Source organism: Bufo gargarizans, chromosome 1 (genome assembly GCF_014858855.1).
Source record: "Bufo gargarizans isolate SCDJY-AF-19 chromosome 1, ASM1485885v1, whole genome shotgun sequence".
NCBI classification, from domain to species: domain Eukaryota; kingdom Metazoa; phylum Chordata; class Amphibia; order Anura; family Bufonidae; genus Bufo; species Bufo gargarizans.
The window spans coordinates 346,232,867-346,251,607 of record NC_058080.1 but is presented as its reverse complement, the minus strand read 5'-3'; the positions used below and the strand labels follow the sequence as shown (position 1 = coordinate 346,251,607).

At 43.7% G+C, this 18,741-nt stretch overlaps 1 protein-coding gene across 2 annotated transcripts in view; it reads left to right on the top strand.

Moving 5' to 3' along the window:
* The window catches only part of KDM4B (lysine demethylase 4B), a 157,073-nt gene that overhangs the window by 64,195 nt on the left and 74,137 nt on the right, over positions 1-18,741 (top strand). For both annotated transcript variants that reach the window (XM_044306685.1, XM_044306692.1), the window contains exons 7-12: positions 4,462-4,565; positions 4,652-4,789; positions 4,879-5,069; positions 7,117-7,265; positions 12,291-12,571; positions 12,669-12,777. In XM_044306685.1, the coding sequence (XP_044162620.1) occupies positions 4,462-4,565; positions 4,652-4,789; positions 4,879-5,069; positions 7,117-7,265; positions 12,291-12,571; positions 12,669-12,777 (972 nt within the window). The remainder of the gene's footprint in view (positions 1-4,461; positions 4,566-4,651; positions 4,790-4,878; positions 5,070-7,116; positions 7,266-12,290; positions 12,572-12,668; positions 12,778-18,741) is intronic.

Below are 18,741 nucleotides of genomic sequence, written 5' to 3'. Positions count from 1 at the left end.
GGCTTTGCCACCCCCTCTCCAGCACTGGATCGGCGAGGTGTCTCCTGGCAACTCCCTGGGAATGGTGGACCTGGTGGAACGCTACGAGGCAGGGTGGATTTGATTTAAATCAAACCAATTTAAATCGCGATTTAAATCACTAGTCAGTAAGGCTTGATTTAAATCATATTTTTTTTACATAAAGATTCATATTTGGACAATTTTTCTGTTGTACTTAGGAAGGAGAAAAATAATCATTACCTTAATAACAATTTAAATAGGATTTATTCAACTGAAACAATAACATTACAGCATGTTATTTGCTTAAACATCCATGTTTGTTGCAGTGTTTGCATTTTGCACGCATGTCTGCCTTACCGATAGGTAAATGAACTTCGTAAAAGAAACTCCGTTTGGCAATATTTTAATGGCCTGCTGCCATTATAGTTTTTTTTCCTCCAAGGAAAGAATGTGATAAACCTCAGGTCATACACACAAAAAGATCCAAAGACTTGTCTGTCTGTGGCTGTGCAGTACTGTGCTCAGAAAGTTTCACTTTCATTTTGTAGTACTCCTTGTCTGCTTGCCTTTTCCTCCTTACACTTAGTTTCACTTTCTTCTTGTGCAGATCTATTCCACTCCAAACAATCAGAAAAATATTGTTTATGTTCTATTCACTGAACTTTAAACTTAGCACTGAAGGCGTTGATTCTGTATTTATAGGTTTGTAGAAGTTAGGCTTAAGATCTTTTTCTCAACTCTTTTCATGTTATAAATTCAGTTTTGAGAACTCCAAAATTAAACCAAGCATCTGTGATAATATCTTGTAGGCAGAGAAACTACCCAGTAATCTTACAAAAACCGCAGGAAGAGCATGACATTGTGAATGGATTAATGAAATTTAACAAAAAATTAAACATATACAGCCTTATTCTACATAATTAAAAAAGTAATATTTATTTCATAATGAAATAACCTTTGGATGGTAATATATTTTCCTCAAAAAGCATTTTATATTTAAAAAATCTGATTTAAATAAAAAAAATCTGATTTAAATTAAAAAAAATTTCCCTTTTTTTTAAATTTATTTTTAAATCATTGATTTTTATCCACCCTGCTACGAGGCTACTAAGACTGTTACAGGGGGTTCTTTTGGCAGGGGGGCAATCAAACCCCGTAAATCTCCATCCCAGACCCGGCGACTTGTACCAACCAAACCCACCTGGGTGTACCCTCTACGAACCTGGCTCCGATAGTCTGCTGGCGGTGTCAGGAGCCGGGCCATATAAGAGCTGACTGTCCCCATCAGGTGGAACCCATGGATACTGTCAGTCGCTATATGCCAGGTAGCTGTGTGCAGCAGGTAACCCAAAAACTCTAAACCACCTGTGCCAGCTGGAGGTAGGAGACACTCCAGCGGAGGCTCTGCTAGACTTGGGGAGTCTGCTGTGCTGTCCCTAGTAAGGGCTGCCCTAGTACGGTCAGCGGAGTATACTGGCCGGAAAGTCAGGGTCATGTGCATCCATGGAGACTTAAAATACTATCCCACCGCCCTTGTGTCTCTAACCACAGGGGCTGGCAGATGGACTCATGATGTGGCAGTTGCCCCAAATTTACACTCCGAACTTATAATAGGGAGAGGCTTCCCGGTACTGTGGCCTGCTATGAGAGTGACTGATGCCCATGAGAAGGGGTAACCCCAGCAGAGTGGCCTTACTCCGTGGGGAGGCCAGAACCCTTGGAACCCGAGGCCGAAGGGCCGGCGGTAGGGGTGACCGCCACTTCGGGTTTAAGAGGGGGAGACCACCCCGCAAAGTGTGCTGGTGGGAGACAAGGAGGACTTGCCGCGAGGTCCTGAATTGGCAGACCTCAGTGTCTCCGGGGATAATTTTGGTACCGCCCAATGTCGGGACCCAACCCTATCCTGCGCCTGGGAAAATATGTTAATAGTAGATGGTGAACCACAACAACCTGGGGCAGAGTCAGTGTCTCCCTGTTTTGTGGTTCATCAGGATATGTTGTATCGGGTAAACCGACTATGAGGTGAGCTTATTGAACAGTTGGTGGTCCCCAAGGCTTATCATAAGCTTGTGTTAGATCTAGCCCACAAACACGTTTTTGGGGGTCATCTGGGGCTGCAGAAAACTCGGGATCGTATTCTACAGCAGTTTTACTGGCCCAGCATATTCAAAGAAATGAACGAGTTTTGCAAGTCTTGCAAGACCTGCTAGATAACTAGCCCCCAGCCACATTTCCGTAGTCCCCTAATACCTCTCCCGATTATCGAAGTACCATTTGACTGAATAGCTATGGACCTCATAGGCCCAGTACCGAGGTCCGCCAGAGGGCATCAACACATCTGGGTACTTTCACACTAGCGTCACTGGATTCCGGCAATCTGTATGCAAATGGATACCATTTGTAGACTGATCCGGATGCAAATCCGTCTCACAAATGTATTGCAATACCGTATCCGTCTCTCCATCCGCAAACGGACAGTCTGGTAGAATGGTGTAACCAAACATTAAAAACGATGTTGAAAAAGGTGTGTCTAAAGATGGGAAGGACTGGGACCTCTTTCTGCCCTATATCATGTTCGCAGTGCGAGAGGTACCCCAGACCTCTACTGGGTTCTCGCCCTTCGAAAACTGCTATATGGCAGACACCCTCGCGGTCTCTTGGATGTGGCCAAAGAGGTGTGGGAACAACAACCCACTCCACATAAGTGTCATTGAGTACGTTGCCCAGATGCAAGATCGGATAGAGACAGTGTTGCCTCTTGTTAGGGAGCATATGGAGGCAACTCAGCAAGCCCAGAGTCGGATATATAATCGTCAGACTCTGGTCCGGATCTTTAACCCGGGTGATCAGGTTTTGGTTATGGTGCCGACCATAGACAGTAAGTTCCTGGCTAGGTGGCAGGGGCGCTACAAGGTACTCGAGAAAATTGGAGATGTAAACTACAAGGTACACCAGCCAGGAATTGGCCCCCACCTGTCACCACTAGGCAAATAGTAATTCCTGGGAATAGTGGGCTATAACATGAGGTTTGTTACCCACTTTGCTACTCTAGCAGTGATTGGTTCGCTGGGATGATCGGGCAAGAGAGGCTTTTGCCGCTTTGAAGTCGGCCCTGTGTGGGTCACCGATTTTGGTGACATCTGACTTTTCAAAAGGGAGTTTGTGGTACAAACGGATGCCTCAGAAGTAGGCATCAGTGCTGTACGGTCTACATGGAGGTCTACGTGGAGGATCATCCCGTTGTCTTCCTAAGCCTCAAGCTCACCCCAGCCAAAACCAGGTACAGTATAGTGGAGAGAAAGTGCCTGGCTATCAAATGGGCACTTGAGTCTCTCTCCGCTACTATTTGTTGGGGAGAAAGTTCTGCCTGGTGACCGACCCCTCCCCTCTCAAGTGGATAAGCCAGGCCAAGGACAGGAATGCCCGGGTCGCCATATTTTTATTTTTTTTGTCTGCAGAACTTCAAGTTCTCAGTAGAACACAGAGCAGGCCGGTTGCAGGGAAACGCGGATACGCTGTCCCGGGTGCATTGTCTGGTGCGTGTCCACCCCCTCAGGGTTGAACAAAGGGAGGGGTATGTGACACAGTGAAGGGTTGTGTCTGGCAAGGCAGGTATTTTCCTCCCAGCATATGCGGCTGGGCTGATTTCCAGCCAGGTGATGTCAAATACCGGACCAGAGTTAAAGTGCCAGTCTTGGTTTTGGCTGCACCTGGCTGTCCTTAAATAGGCAGCTGGGCTCAGCAGAGATGTCTCCGTTTTGGGGATCTGAGGCTTTGTGCAGTGCTGGAGGGCTGAGAGCCGCACCCTGGGGAAACAGGCCCCCTAAAGCCTGCTGCGGACTACTGGAGGCAGAACTACCAGCAAGTTGACTTGTGTTATAAGAACATTGTGTGTGACTTAACACCAAGACTGCAAAGTTACGTGCTATTTTGTACAATTGCCTCAAGTGTGAATAAACACTGATGTTTTGAGTTAAAAACTTGTATTTTGACTCTGTACTGCGCCCACTTACCCTATCTACCAGAGCGAAACCCCACACTATGTACATGAGATCACCTTTTTTCCAAGGTGTGTAAGCCTGATTTTTCATGCCTCTCATTATAAGAGACCTTTCATCCCATTTAATAATCTAGTCACCTATCTTTGAACACTCTCCATGTCTCTAGTATTCTTTTCATAAATAAAGCTTGTTTTCACTCCTTCGGTGTATAAGGTGTAGTCCATGGTTTGCAGATAAATCCATAAAAACTACCATGTTTGCTTCCAGCCTGATATTACTCAATCAGTTCTAGCAAAAGCTAGAGAATGAACAGAGAATGAGATACTGTACTGTATCGCCATACGGATTAACACATGCCTTTTTTTTTTATTAATTAATTTTTATTATTTTACTATAACTCCTGTAACAGTTCAGAACTTTAAATTTTCTTTCAATTTACAATTTCCTTTTTTTCTTACAGGATTTTTCCCAGGCAGTTCTCAAGGATGTGATGCTTTTCTTAGGCATAAAATGACTCTAATTTCTCCATCCATTTTAAAGAAGTATGGAATTCCATTTGATCGAGTAAGAATGATGTGTGAAAGATGTAATAGAAAACCATTTTCTTCCTGTTAAGACAAAGGCTTGCTCATCTTTCTTTCTTTCTATAGATCACACAGGAAGCAGGAGAGTTTATGATAACTTTTCCTTATGGGTACCATGCAGGATTTAATCATGGTTTCAACTGTGCTGAGTCAACCAATTTTGCAACATTACGCTGGCTTGATTATGGAAAAATGGCTACTCAGGTTTGCCTGCTATACTTTCAGGGGTTGATGCATTTGTGTTTGGTAACCTACCTTGTACCACAGCTCACTTTTTGATTTCCTGTTTATAGTGCACATGTCGGAAAGACATGGTAAAGATCTCTATGGATGTATTTGTGAAATTCCTTCAACCTGACCGCTATGAAGTGTGGAAGCAAGGGAAGGATGTAACTGTTCTTGACCATTTGAAACCAACTGAAGTTAGCAGTCCTGAGTTGGAGGCTTGGTTGGAGAGAAAAGCTCTAGGGAAAGTGGGCCGCAGGTATTTATTAAAAAAAAAAAAAAAAAAAAAAAAAAAATGTCCAAGTTTTGTTTTAAATTAGAATCTGTGCTATTCAAATACAAGGTCCATATCTACTGGATATGTCAGCCATGACACTAAGTTACATGGACATTGTATGGAGAGTGCGGAAAGGGAATGTACAAGATGAGCTGCAAAGAGTACATGTGGCTAACTGAGAGGAACGCAGAGATTATTAAAGGGGTTCTGCACTTTCATTTAACTGATGATCTATCCTCTGGATAGATCATCAGCTTCTGATCGGCCGGGGTCCGACACCCGGGACCCCCGCCGATCAGCTGTTTGAGAAGGCAGCGGCGCTCCAGCAGCGCCACGGCCTTCTCGCTGTTTACCGCCCGCCCTCTGACGTCACGACTTGTATCAACTAGAGTGGGCGCGGCTAAGCTCCATTCAAGTGAACAGAGCTTAGCCGCGCCCACTCTAGTTGATACTAGTCGTGACGTCAGTGGGCGCGGCTAAGCTCTGTTCACTTGAATGGAGCTTAGCCGCGCCCACTCTAGTTGATACAAGTCGTGACGTCAGTGGGCGGGCAGCCCGGCGGTAAACAGTGAGAAGGCCGCGGCGCTGCTGGAGCGCCGCTGCCTTCTCAAACAGCTGATCGGCGGGGGTCCCGGGTGTCGGACCCCGGCCGATCAGAAGCTGATGATCTATCCAGAGGATAGATCATCAGTTAAATGAAAGTGAAGAACCCCTTTAAGGTTCACTATTTTAATGCAAAAAAAATAAAAAATTTCATTTATATTAGCATGTATTATTATTTTTTTGTCCCCCCTTCTCCTCTGTAAAGGGATCTGTAAAGAGAGCTATACTTGCTCCATGCTACTCCTTTTTTACTCTGTGTGCTCCTCACTTGACTTTCTCACCCCTCTGTAAACTTCTTGCACTGATGTGGTCACTTGCAACATTGCAGCCAGTGACTGGCCCAAGCGAAATTACCTGCTGCATGGGGACATGTCACTGCAGAGGCCAGCCATTGGCTGGAGCAGAGCACGTGACCCTCGTCATGCAGGAAATTTACAGGTGGGGATTGGAAAACTAGTGAAGAGTCACAGAGCCCAAACTGAGCAGGTCCAGCTGTGTGGGAGGGAAATTAAAAGAAAAAAACTTGGACAGCTCTTTTAAAATGGTTGGCCCATCTCGGGCATTGATTGCATAGCGCTATGGAATGCCATCAATGTCAGAAAGGTGCAGGTCCCTACTCTGGCACCCGCTCCTATCTCCAAAACTGGGTCCTCAAAGTGAAGAATAGCACACCGTGCATGCTAGCCCTGCTCTCTATTTATAGCTATTGGGGTTCTGAAAATAGCTGAACAAGCATGCTTGGCTGTTTTACGAAGTGAATGAATTTTCCAGTGAATGGAGATGCACCGCGCAAGCCCCACTTCATTTACAGTTGTGGGACTGCTTGAAATGGCCAAGCCAACGTTCGGCTATTTTCAGAACTTCCATAGCAGTAAACGGCAAGTGATTGCGCATGTGCAAGTCCCCTTTTTAGAGATAGGTGTGGGTCCCACTTCTTCTATCTGACATTGATGCCATATCCTAGTGTTATGCCATCAGTATCCTATAGGAGACGGCCTCCTTAAGAACAATGAAGACAACCACTTTAATGTTGTTGGATCTTGCTGATGAATTGATTGGTTTAGGGGCCTTTTGTTTGCCTCTGATGGTAGATGTCTGCGTAAACGACGACTGAGCATGTTGGATTTTAGCACATCAGACTGGTTTGTAATGCTGGCAGATAAGCCGCAGCCAGAAATTTCAGACAATAGCATCCCCCTACTCTACTTTGGAATCTAGATGTATGCATATAAAACTAAATAGGCATTTGTTTCTTTATTCAAAATAAAGGAAGCAAATACCTGATGGTTTTCGGCATAAACAGTACTACATTTTGTGTACTTCATCAAGAAATGCCAGTATATTAAAACGTAAATAAAAGAAAATTAAAACTTGAAATTAATTTATGTAAAAAGTCTTAACTGTTTCAGCATTATCTGCTTTCCAGGACATACAAAAAACGTAGCCAGCCCCGCAGACAGAAGGTCCAAGATCAGAAACTACTAAAAGAAGTATTTGGATCTGATGTCCTTTCAGACGATAAAATGGATGATGGCAAGAAGTGTGAGGATGACAGCAATACAATATGTTGTGAAGGTTTGTATCTAGAATTTTCTTACCCCATCTACCTGCATATGTGATTATTTTGATTTGCAGGGGTGTCAACTCGCCCAATTTTTCAGGGGTACACATTAACTTGGCCAAGCATACAGGTTTACTTAAACTGTGTTTTTAAATTATTGTGCAAGTGAACTATTAATAAGATTTCATTAAAATGATAATTTTAGATTTTTTTTTGTCTTTCTCATATCTTTTTGTTAATTAGATTACCAAGTGATCTTGGTTAAAGGGAATGTTATTTAAAGAGATTGTTCCATATTATTAAAGGGGTTGTCCAGGGAGCCGTTTTACTGGCTAGGGCAGCGCTAAAGCCTGTCCATTAGTGCCGGTGACCTCACTCGGCCTCAGCCCAGCCCAGCCCAGCAGTGCTTATGGAGAGCCCGGTATGTCACTGGATCTCCTTAAAAAAAAAAAAAAAGCCTTTGCCCTGCGCGATTCAGCGGGCAAAGGAGAGCATCAGAACATGAAATGGTCCGATGCTAACATTAGGGTGCTGCCTGGGTGAAATTGTGGGTATGTCCGTTTCATGTCCCTTTAAGCAACTCACGTTTTTTATGCAATTTGAGTAGGAAGAAGGTCCTTTCTGAATATAAAAAGTATGAAATAGTTAAGTGTCTTGGAAAAGGCATGAAAACATTTGATACTTCATGAAAGCTGAAGAGTGTGAGCGATTCACAGCACAGGCGAATATGGTCTGATAAAGGCTCATCAAGGAAAGTTTCTGACAGATTAATCTTATTAAGGGCAGCTATAAAAATTCCCCTGATAAGCAGCAAACTGGTAGTGTCTCACACCTATTGATGCAGTTGTGTGTAACACTACCATATGTATTTTCCGGTCCACAAATTGCACAATACTTATCATTTGTACTGCACCCACATTTTGCGTCCAAGTGTAGAACATGTTCAGTCATTTAACAGAACGGACATACCGATGCAGATCATCATTTGTTTTCCATTTCTGTGCATCCGTTCCTCAAAAAGATACAATATGTCCTCAAAATGTAGACCATGGACCCATTGAAGTCAATAGGTCTGTAACAAAAACGCAGACAACACTTGAACCACATCAGTATTTTGCGGAACTGCGACCTACGGACTAAAAAATGTATATGGTTGTGTGCATGAAGCCTAAAACTGTAGTTCGTCCACCCAATAGTTTGCAGTGGGCTCAGAAATACATGAAAACTAATAAATGCTGTTCTACACTGGATGGTCCTGATGGATGGCTGGTGAACGGCCACACTGTTCCTAAAAGATGAGGTTTGGAAGTGAGATGGTAGGTGCCTTTTAGGTTCCCTGGCGGTGTCAAAAGGATTGCAATATGTGGCATTCCCAACTGGACATTTTCTGCTATGTCATAAAAAGAGGAAATAAAATCATTTTGATGCAAGACAATGCACTATGCCATGTTTCAACACAGTTGACACCTTAGTTGCTATGGGTATAAAAGGAGATAAAATCCTTAAAGGGTTTGTCTCAACTCAGACATTGGGGGCATATCACAATGTCTGATAGGTGCAGGTCCCACCTTTTGGGACCTGTGTCAAAGTAGCCCTAAATTAGAGCATTCTAGATGCACTCTGGTGCTCCAAATCAATGTACCCCCAGGGGGGTGGTTAATATCCACGCGTGGTTGAGAGACTGGACACTGACACAGAAGTTGGTCAAAGCAATCTCTAACTTTTATTACATGGGGTAAGCGTATATACATCTTCAGAAGAGGGCAGTCTTTCACTGAGGCTTAAACATTGTTTCATTGGTCAAAAAGGAAGAAGAGATAAGAGAGAGGAGATAGCACCCTGGCTTCTGCGCACTGGGTCCTACTTTGGAATGTGAACTAATGTAAACATCTGGTTACCATCGCCATTTTGTAATGGAGTTTATCCTAACAAGAATACTGCCTACGTCATATGTGACACTTCAAAGAGGTGCTTCTCTATAGGCAGTGAATAATATATACATATCATCGAGCCATATAATTGGCTTATGCACTCCTTCACAGTCTATATGACTCTTGGGACATCTGTACAAAGATGAGAAAACAGACACTTCTCACAGCACGGCCCCCCCTCTTCTCCAGTCTTGAAACAAAGTGGGGGTGGGTGGGCACTTGGAAGTAGAAAAAGTTAACTCATTACAATCCTAGATATACAAAAAAATTGAATAAAATTCACACATCTTTAACACCTGCATCTATCTTTTGGATGAAGCCCCCAAAGTAAAGGAGGGCACACTACACATGTGCGGCTGCCCTCCCTGGTGGCTCAGTCATTTCTGAACGGAGCAGTGTGCGGCCAAAAAAAATAGATGAAAAACCGCAGCACTCCCAGTCTTGAATCCAATTTTGTGTTTATTAACACCAAAAAAATTGGCAACGTTTCGAAAGCAACGTCTTTTTCAAGCTATATAATGTTACAAGTGAACACTAGCACATATTTATACATCCTCCTCAGAAATAGCCCCTTCACTTAGACAATTCCACCTGTGATACCCACAGTGACCTCATTACCAACAACCTACATGTGTAACAAAAATCCATGTATAAACTAGTACTTACAACACAGCTGAGCCCAAGGAACAGACAAACACATTGAGTAAGGTGAACAGCATCTCCAGCATGCTACTGCGCATGCCTGACTTTGATTTCCTGGTCTCCATAGTAGGCCGGCATCTCCAGCGATCATGTGCTCGGTCACATGACTAGGACCTGTCATCCTTGCTAGGACACTACCCCCGTTGCCAATCACCTGACATATCACATGTTCCTATGTGTCTCTGTATCCCAGGAACCACAGGTCCTACTCAGTGTTAAGCCTCTTCTTTATGACCAGGTCCTATACATAAGAGAAAAACCATCACTACAGCAAAAACTATATGCGCTGTTCACCTGTACTCTGCATATTATATATAGAGATGTAATTAAACATTTATATACAGTTTCTGGCGCAACATCAACTTCAAGATATGACTGGGCTTGTTACAAACAGGTCCCTATGATTAAATGATTCCCACTGGATATGTCCATGGGGTATACTAATACATGTATGACCCACAAACAGGTCCGTCCCTATCTCCTAGGTCCCAGCGGAGGGCTCGATCTCTAATACCCCGGGTAAGAGTTATGGGGACATAAGGGTGCAACCCCAATCCAGGGAAAAAGGTAACACAAAAAGCTACATACGTATCCCCAGAACCTAGAAGGGGTCCTATTAATTGACAGCACAGACCCCTAATGGTTCTCACCAGTGGGGAGTGTGTAGAGATTACAGCAATTGCATTCATAGCAGGGACAAAAAGGGTAGGTGCACTTCCTAACCCCTAAAAACGGGAAAGTCAGATGCCCACACCCTAGCAAAAAACAGAGTCCACTATCATTTAGAGAGGTCCCCTAGTTTGCCAACATCCCCTTAATTGGATTTGCCTCTCTAACTGTCATTATCCACGGGATATATTAGTACCATCCCTATTGCCACCCGAGTCTCTTCCACTTCACTCTACCCCATAGGTTAACCTCCACCAGGACCCAGGTAGGAAATTAATAATAACATACATATAATACAAAATGTTACAAACTCATAATGTATTTCCCCATGTCATAAATCCAGCGATCCATAGTCTTCATGAATATCCAGTTAACCAGCTCCGCGGTTGTGTGCATCCATAACTGCACATAATCCATGGCTCAGATGTATGTAGTGCCATGATATCTGTGAAATATACAAAACACAAGTGTAAGTAAATGTTAACACGACATCTTTCGGGTAATGACGCTTATGTTCCAATAAAAACAACACAATCCCTTAATTCCCTGCGGCATTTAGAAGAGGGAGCCCACCTTGAACTCCCGATTGATGCCCTTAGGTGCCAGAGTATCCAGCTCAAAAAACCATTTAAGTTCCAAACGGCTCAAAAGTTGTTCCCGAAACCCCCCCCCCCCCCCCCCCCCTCTGGGCAATAGGGGAATACCATCCATAATTCTAAACCTTAGTTGGGCCACATTATGTCTACCTCTGTAGAAATGTTCTGGAACCGGGAGTTCTCCCTCCAAATCCCCAGCCTGTGTTTGTCTCTTCGTGTACAGTTTTTGGATTAAATACCGATGTTGATTGATCCTCAGCTTATAGGCCTGTGTGGTCTCTCCCACTTATAATTGACCACACGGGCATTGTAACAGGTAAATCACAAAATCGTAAGAGCAGGTGTAAAAACCCCTGATCTTGTATTCTTTGGCTGTGCGGGGATCAACTAACAAGTGGTGCTGACCTGTCTTCACTTTGACATGCACTTGTGCGGTGCGCTTCCCATTCGTTTCAATGAGGCTGCCGAAAATAGCTGAGCACACTGCTCAGCTATTTTTGGCGATCCCATTGGAATAAATGGAGGGTGGACATGCATAAGCGATGCGGGCTCTGTTCTAAAAAGACATTGTGGGCATATTCTTTAAAAGGAAGATCTGTGAGAGTTTTTGTCAGTACACCTCAAAACGGCAGCTGTGGGAAGCTAGTGGCATCATCTAATGAGATACAAGCCGAAACTATACATTGGCTTATAGTTAAGTCATCTCAAAGAAGAGCTCATTTATCAATATGTAACTTGATCTGGAAACTTTGTTTATAGGTTGTGTTTATTTTTGGTTGAATTATCTGTGCATGTAGCAAATAACAGATTTCTATTTGAAAAGGTAGAAATGTCAAAAACTGAATTTTGTACTTTTTTCAAAATATGTCATTGCCATCAGTACTGCCCCTTTTTAATAACCTCAAACATTGCATATGCATAATACCTTGTAACATGGTGTATGTGAGGAGAGAATAACCAGTGTAATCTACTAGTGGAACAAAGCCATGTTCAAATCTAGCATTCCCTATGTTTGGTTCACCTAGTTTGGGTGGACAGCTAAAGCGATGCAGTAATTTAGATCTTTTACATAGCAACATCATATAGAACTTATGTGCCTGAGAATTTTCAAAAATGTTTTCTTTTTGTTTCATTTTGAAAGATGTTTTAGGGAACCCGTTGGCAACGTTTCCATGTTTTTTGAAACCCAAAAATGCAAAATGTGGCAGGAAACAGAAGGCCCAGGTTGACCTGTCAGGAGAGGGGGAATTTAAGCCTCGGCGTGTAGTTCCTAAGCTCTATGTTGTCCCCGAGTCAAAGAAAATTGTATTTGACAAGACACGGATGTCCTGCCAAGAAGCATTTGAACACTTTGCCACAGAATTTGACAGAAAAGAAGTTGAGGATCCTAGTGGGATTCCCCAAAAAGTAGGAGTGCCTAAGGTTCGTTACTATCATAAGAATTTATTGTTACTTTCAGTTGGTGAACAAGTCAACATGTATGTTACAGTATGCATATATTATATTCTTTCACCATCAGGCACTCTTCCCAGAAATGAAAATTAAGAAGAGCAGACGCCATCCACTGGGTAGACCACCACACCGCTCTCCCTTATCTGTAGTCAAGCAGGATGTGTCCAGTGATGATGGTAAACAATACATCTAATCAACAATCTCCTCTTTTGGTTTTGATCCTTTTGCTTTATGTATGGTATATGCCTTTTTTCTTATATAATTCTAGTAAATTGGGTTTGTTTTCAAGCTTGCATAAACATGTACGTGCCAAAGGACACCAGTCGTATTTTACACATGTATTGCCAAGCAGAAATCTTTAACATAAATAAGACGCTAAGAGGCTCTCCCGTCTACATCAGACCCGTCAAGGTCTGATGAAGAAGGAAGACCTCCCCCTTGAAACGTGTTACCCTGTTTCCTGGATTTACTTTTTTACCTAATAAATTTCTTCTTTAGTAATAAAAAAATGTAATTAATAAAAAAACAACTCTAAGTAGTTGTCTTCAGCAGTTTAGGCTACTTTCACACTAGCGTTAATACTTTCTGGTATTGAGATTCGTCATAGGGTCTCAATACCGTAAAAAAAAACACTTCCGTTTTGTCCTCATTCATTGTCAATGAGGACAAAACGTAACAGAACGGAATGCTCCAACATTCATTCCGTTCCACACTCGTACCGGAGAGCAAACCGCAGCATTCTGCGGTTTGGTTTCCGTCCTGGGATGTGGAGCAAAACTGATCCGTCATAACCCACATTGCAAGTCAATGGGGACAAATCCTTTTTTTCTGACAGAAAACTGATTATTGCTCTATTGACTTTCAATGGAGTTCATGACTGATCCGTCTCGGCAATGTTAAAGATAATACAACCGGATCCGTTCATAACGGATGCAGATGGTTGTATTATCAGTAATGGAAACGTTTATGCTGAGCCCTGCCATATCCAGCATAAACGCTAGTGTGACAGTAGCCTTAGCTAGTTGGTTAGTTTAGTGTTAGAGTTTGCGTCAACGAACTGTGAAATAGTCTAGTTAGGTTTAATTGGAGGGGTGCACAACCCTTTTTTGGTCTGAGGCCAGTGTCACATAGTCCTGTTTCAAGGGGTCGGAAAAAAAAAGTCAAACGGCGCTTGTGACGAATAGCGCACCTCGCTGCTGCCGGACGTCAAATACGTAGAGCCAGCGAGATACGGTATAGTCACTGGTTATCAAGGCGTGATGTTACGCTGTCCCTGAGGAGCAGTTAAGGTCAGCTTGATACAGTGTTCAGACTCATCCTGTCCACACGGGCACAGAGAGGCAATAAGCTGAGGGAGCCTTTTTTACTGGCTTAGTGAAACAGCACTTCCCTAGCCCAGGTATACTGCCACCAGTTTCTCGTTTGATATAAGCCTGGTCCGCTAACAGGATTATATAGGATGAGCAACCAACCCGCTGTAGCGTATAACTAGGCTGAAACACTGACAGCATATATATATATATATATATATATATATATATATATATATATATATATATATATATATATATATATATATATATATACATACACTCACTAGAAATAACACTATACACCCAAAGAATGTATACATTAGTCTGAGGTTGCAAATACAGGTAGTAATGTACAAACAGCATTAAACAGAGCAAAAGGTCAGTTTACCAGATGGATGAGTCCCTTGGGTTGTGATGAGTTCTTAGCTGTAGTCACATGGGAGGCAGTGCTGTCAGCAGTTTGCAGGTCCCTCTAAACACATCGCACGATGTGACCCCCCCCTTCAGAGATACACAAATATGTATCTAGTTTGTCTGTGATGGACTGGCGATTCATAATTCCTTATGAATCGCCGGCTCAAAGGTCTGATAACTGCCTTTGTTCTGAGGACTGACTTGGACCCCCTGCAGGGAAGTTTTCCTGCAGGATCCGGGCTGTCTGAATGGAGGTGTAAGATGTAAACAAAGGTGGCCTGCTAGAAGTTCTCTGGCATTTGGCGGGCTTTGAAGCGAGGCCCCCCTGTGAAGTTTGATTTCCTCTTTCGGCTATCTGACAGCAGTGAGAACATGGCTGACATTAACTAATAATCCATATTCCTCACAGCACTTGTTTAGATTGGTCTATTACCCACGCCGATGCACATTTAATGCAGAGGAATAATCACTACCACAGTTATTTCCCCCTCATTCAGTTCTATTGATTCTTAGTAGTAAAAGGGTCGTTGATCCAGGAAGTTATTCTGATTGCCTGATTAGAGTCAGGAAGGACTTTTTATTCCCCCTAAAGTGGGGAAAATTGGCTTCCACCTCATTAGTTTTTTTTTGCCTTCCCACTTGTAGGATAACAGGCTGGACTGGATGTCTTTTTTTTCAGCCTTACAAACTGATACTATTATTACACAGGAAGATGTGCTGAAGATTATCGTACATCTTTCATCCTGATAAAATATGCAAATTAGGCTAGTAATGGCTTTTTGACTGATCAGCAGAACAATTATACAGGCCAGTTATCCGGAATGAGTGTTCCTAGTAATTGATCAAATATCATTCAGTGTAATAGGAGATCAAAGGATTTCCCGATTTTTAAAAGGATTTTTTATGATTTGCCCGCAGCATAGCCCTGTAACCGAAGATTTGTACTTACCTGCTCCCCGCCACTCCAGTCTACCGTGCTGTCTCAATCTTCAAGCCCCCACTCTGTTTACATCTGGCGGGCTATGGGCATGGTCACATGCACCGCTGCAGACACTGACTGGCTTCAAAGTTGATGTGGCCACCAGCAGCAGTTCGCTGCTGAAGCCATATAGGATAGCTGCCTTTCATCTGGTGGTATTCGAGGCAGAGCTATGTCAGTCATTGGCTGGACCAGTGTATGTGACATGCCCATAGCCAGCCAGCGCATTGTCCGGAAGATGGAGACAGCAGGGTTAGCGTGGAGCAGGTAAATATGAATCTTTTGTTTCAGGGGCCATGCTGCAGGACCTTGTGGGGAAAAAAATTTGGGGAAGGGAAAACTTATTTTAGGCCAGACACTAATAAGTGAGTTAAATGCGATACTCGCAGCGTGTGTCAGTGAGAGGTCACATCCTGACCTCCCCTCCTCTGACAGTATCACACAGCATTAAACTGATTTATAATGCTGTGTAACCCTTAGAATCCTGGAATCTGTTGTATTACACTGACATAATGCTGTCAATGTTATACACTAGATTCCAGGACTGTCAGGGTAACACAACGTTATAAATCAGTATAATTCTGTGCGATCCTGTCAAAGGAGCAGAGGTCAACAAGGAAACTGTGTAATTTTCACTGTGCATATTAACACCTTTGTGGTCAAAATTATCACTACACCCCTAGATGATTGCCTTAAAGGGGTTATCCAGGAATTTATATTGAAGACCTATCCTCTGGATAGGTCATCAATATCAGATCAGCAGGGGTCCGACACCAGGACCCCCACTGATTAGCTTTTAGAAAAGGCTGGCACTGTGGCCTCTTCCCATCGGTCACATGGTCTAGTTGCAGCTCAGCCCCATTGAAGTGAATGGGTCTGGGCTGCAATACCAAGCACAGCCGCTGTACAATGAACGGCCCTGTGCTTGGAAAGCTTTCGGGAACCAGTTGCGCTCACTAGAGCGCCGAAAAACGAGGTGGCTTACTGTAACGACTGGCAGGGCTGCTGGGACTCCGACCCACTGCTGATGTGATAAGGATGACCTATCCTGCGAATAGGTAATCATCATCAGTTCCTGGATAACCCCTTTTAAGGTGTATATATATTCATCTGTACTGGCACCTCAGAGGCTCTGCAATCACAACACGTCACCCAAAAACCATTTCAGCCAAATATTTGCGAAACAGTTTCCCTTCCAAAGCCTGTCACATGCATAAACAGTAGTTTACAACCACATATAGGGTATTGCCATACACAGGAGAAATTGTGTTATGGGGTACATTTTCTCCCATTACTAACAGAAAATATGAAAATGTTTCAGCTACATTTCTACATTTGTAACAAAATAAATTGTAGGTTAATTCCTTGAGGGGTGTAGCTTCCAAGGTTTTTAGGATTTGGTACCTTAAAAATATGTGAATAAAAAGGAGGCCCCAAAATCCATAATGTGCTCCTTCACTGCTGAGGCCTCTGGTGGAGTCAAAACAGAACTGGATCACACATCCACAATGCTATGCTTAGGCTACTTTCCCACTGGCGTTTCTGGGTCCGCTTGCGAGATCCGTTTCGGGGCTCTCGCAAGCGGCCCAAAACGTATCAGTTTAGCCCCAATGCATTCTGAATGGATAAGGATCTGTTGAGAATGCATCAGTTTGCCTCTGTTCAGCCTCCATTCCGCTCTGGAGGCAGACACCAAAATGCTGCTTGCAGCGTTTTGATGTCCGTCTGACGATGCGGAGCCAAACTGACCCGTCCTGACTTACAATGTAAGTCAATGGGGACAGATCCGTTTTCATGGACACAATATGGTGCAATTGAAAACTGATCCGTCCTCCATTGACTTTCAGTGTAAGTCAAAACGGATCCGTTTGCATTATGAACATGGTAATGTAAATGGATCCGTTCTGAACGTATACAAGCGTTTGGATTATAGGTACGGATCAGTCTGTGCAGATACCAGACTGATCCGCACCTAACTCAGGTGTGAAAGTAGCTTTAGATCTAATTAAACTCGCTTCTCAGGGCAATATTAAAGTGTACAGCCCCCTATACTGCATGCTGTACAAGAGGCATTGTTTACATGTACATGTTTATCAAAGGCATAAGCCCACTCACCATGCCAAGGTTGCCTCTTTGAGTGGGACCTACTCTAACAAAAAGGCGCAGCATAATGCGTTGACGAAGCAGCACTGCCCTAGTAGGCGGCAGGACCCAGGAGTCAAACAGCAACCTTGCTGTCTGACAATGCCAACCATGGAACTGGGTCCCACCAACCCACCAGCACAGTGCCACAAAAACAAAGGCCAGCACGCTGTACTGCACCATGTGAACAGTTGTCTAACACAACATGTCCATTGCTATCAGGAACTGCAGGTCAATTACCACTTATATGCAAAATTAAAACCACCTGTGCCGAATAGGAGGAGTGCTGATGCCAGTAATAAAGAAGAAATATTCAACATGCATATATCAAGGGAGGAAAAACTGTGGGCTTATGCCTTTTGATCAAAATGTACACTAATGCCTCTTGTACAGCATGCAGTATAGGGGGCTGTACACTTTAATATTGGCTGAGACGCAAGTTTAATTAGATCCAAGAATAGCACTGTGGATGTGCGATCCCATTGACTATAATGGGGACGGGGCGGAGCTTCGGCGCAGCACGGCAGTGCACGGGGAAAGGCTACCAGACTAAAAGTACTGCAGGTCCAACTTTTCTCGCCCGTATTCATTGGGGGACACAGGAATTGTGGGTATAGCTATGTCCTCTAGGAGGCGTTGACACTAGTAAAAAGCTGTTAGATCCTTCCCTGGCAGCTATACCCCCTCCAGCCTGTAGAGAGAGCTTCAGTTTTTTTCTAGTGTCATAAGCTCCTGAAGATTTTTTATTTAGCATATTGCACAGTTAACCTCTCATAGTTTCCCAATCCGCCCTCCGCGACTGTTTTGTTGATAACTCCCCGCCTGCGCAATACAGTGAAGGACACCTGAAGAACCCCCCACTCCGCCCTCTGGGGCTGTTTGGTTGATAATCCTCCACCTGCGTAATCCAGTGGAGGACCTCTGACAGTTCCTAACCCACCCACCGGGGTAGCTTGGTTGATTATTTTCCACCTGTGCAATACAGTGGAGCACCTCTGGAACTTCACAATCCACTCTCCGGGGTCGTTTGGTTGATAATGCACTGCCTAAACATTCCAGTGGAGGACCTCTGGAACTTCCGAATCCACCCTCCGGGGTCGTTTGGTTGTTAATGCATCGCCTGCCGCATTCCAGTGGAGGACCTCTAAACTTCCCATTCCACCCCCTGGGTAGTTTAGTTGATAATCCTCCATCTGTGCATTTCAATAAAGGACCTCTAACTTCACAATCCACCCTCCCGGGTCGCTATTTAGGTAATCCTCCACCTGCGCAATTCAATAAGGACCTCTGAC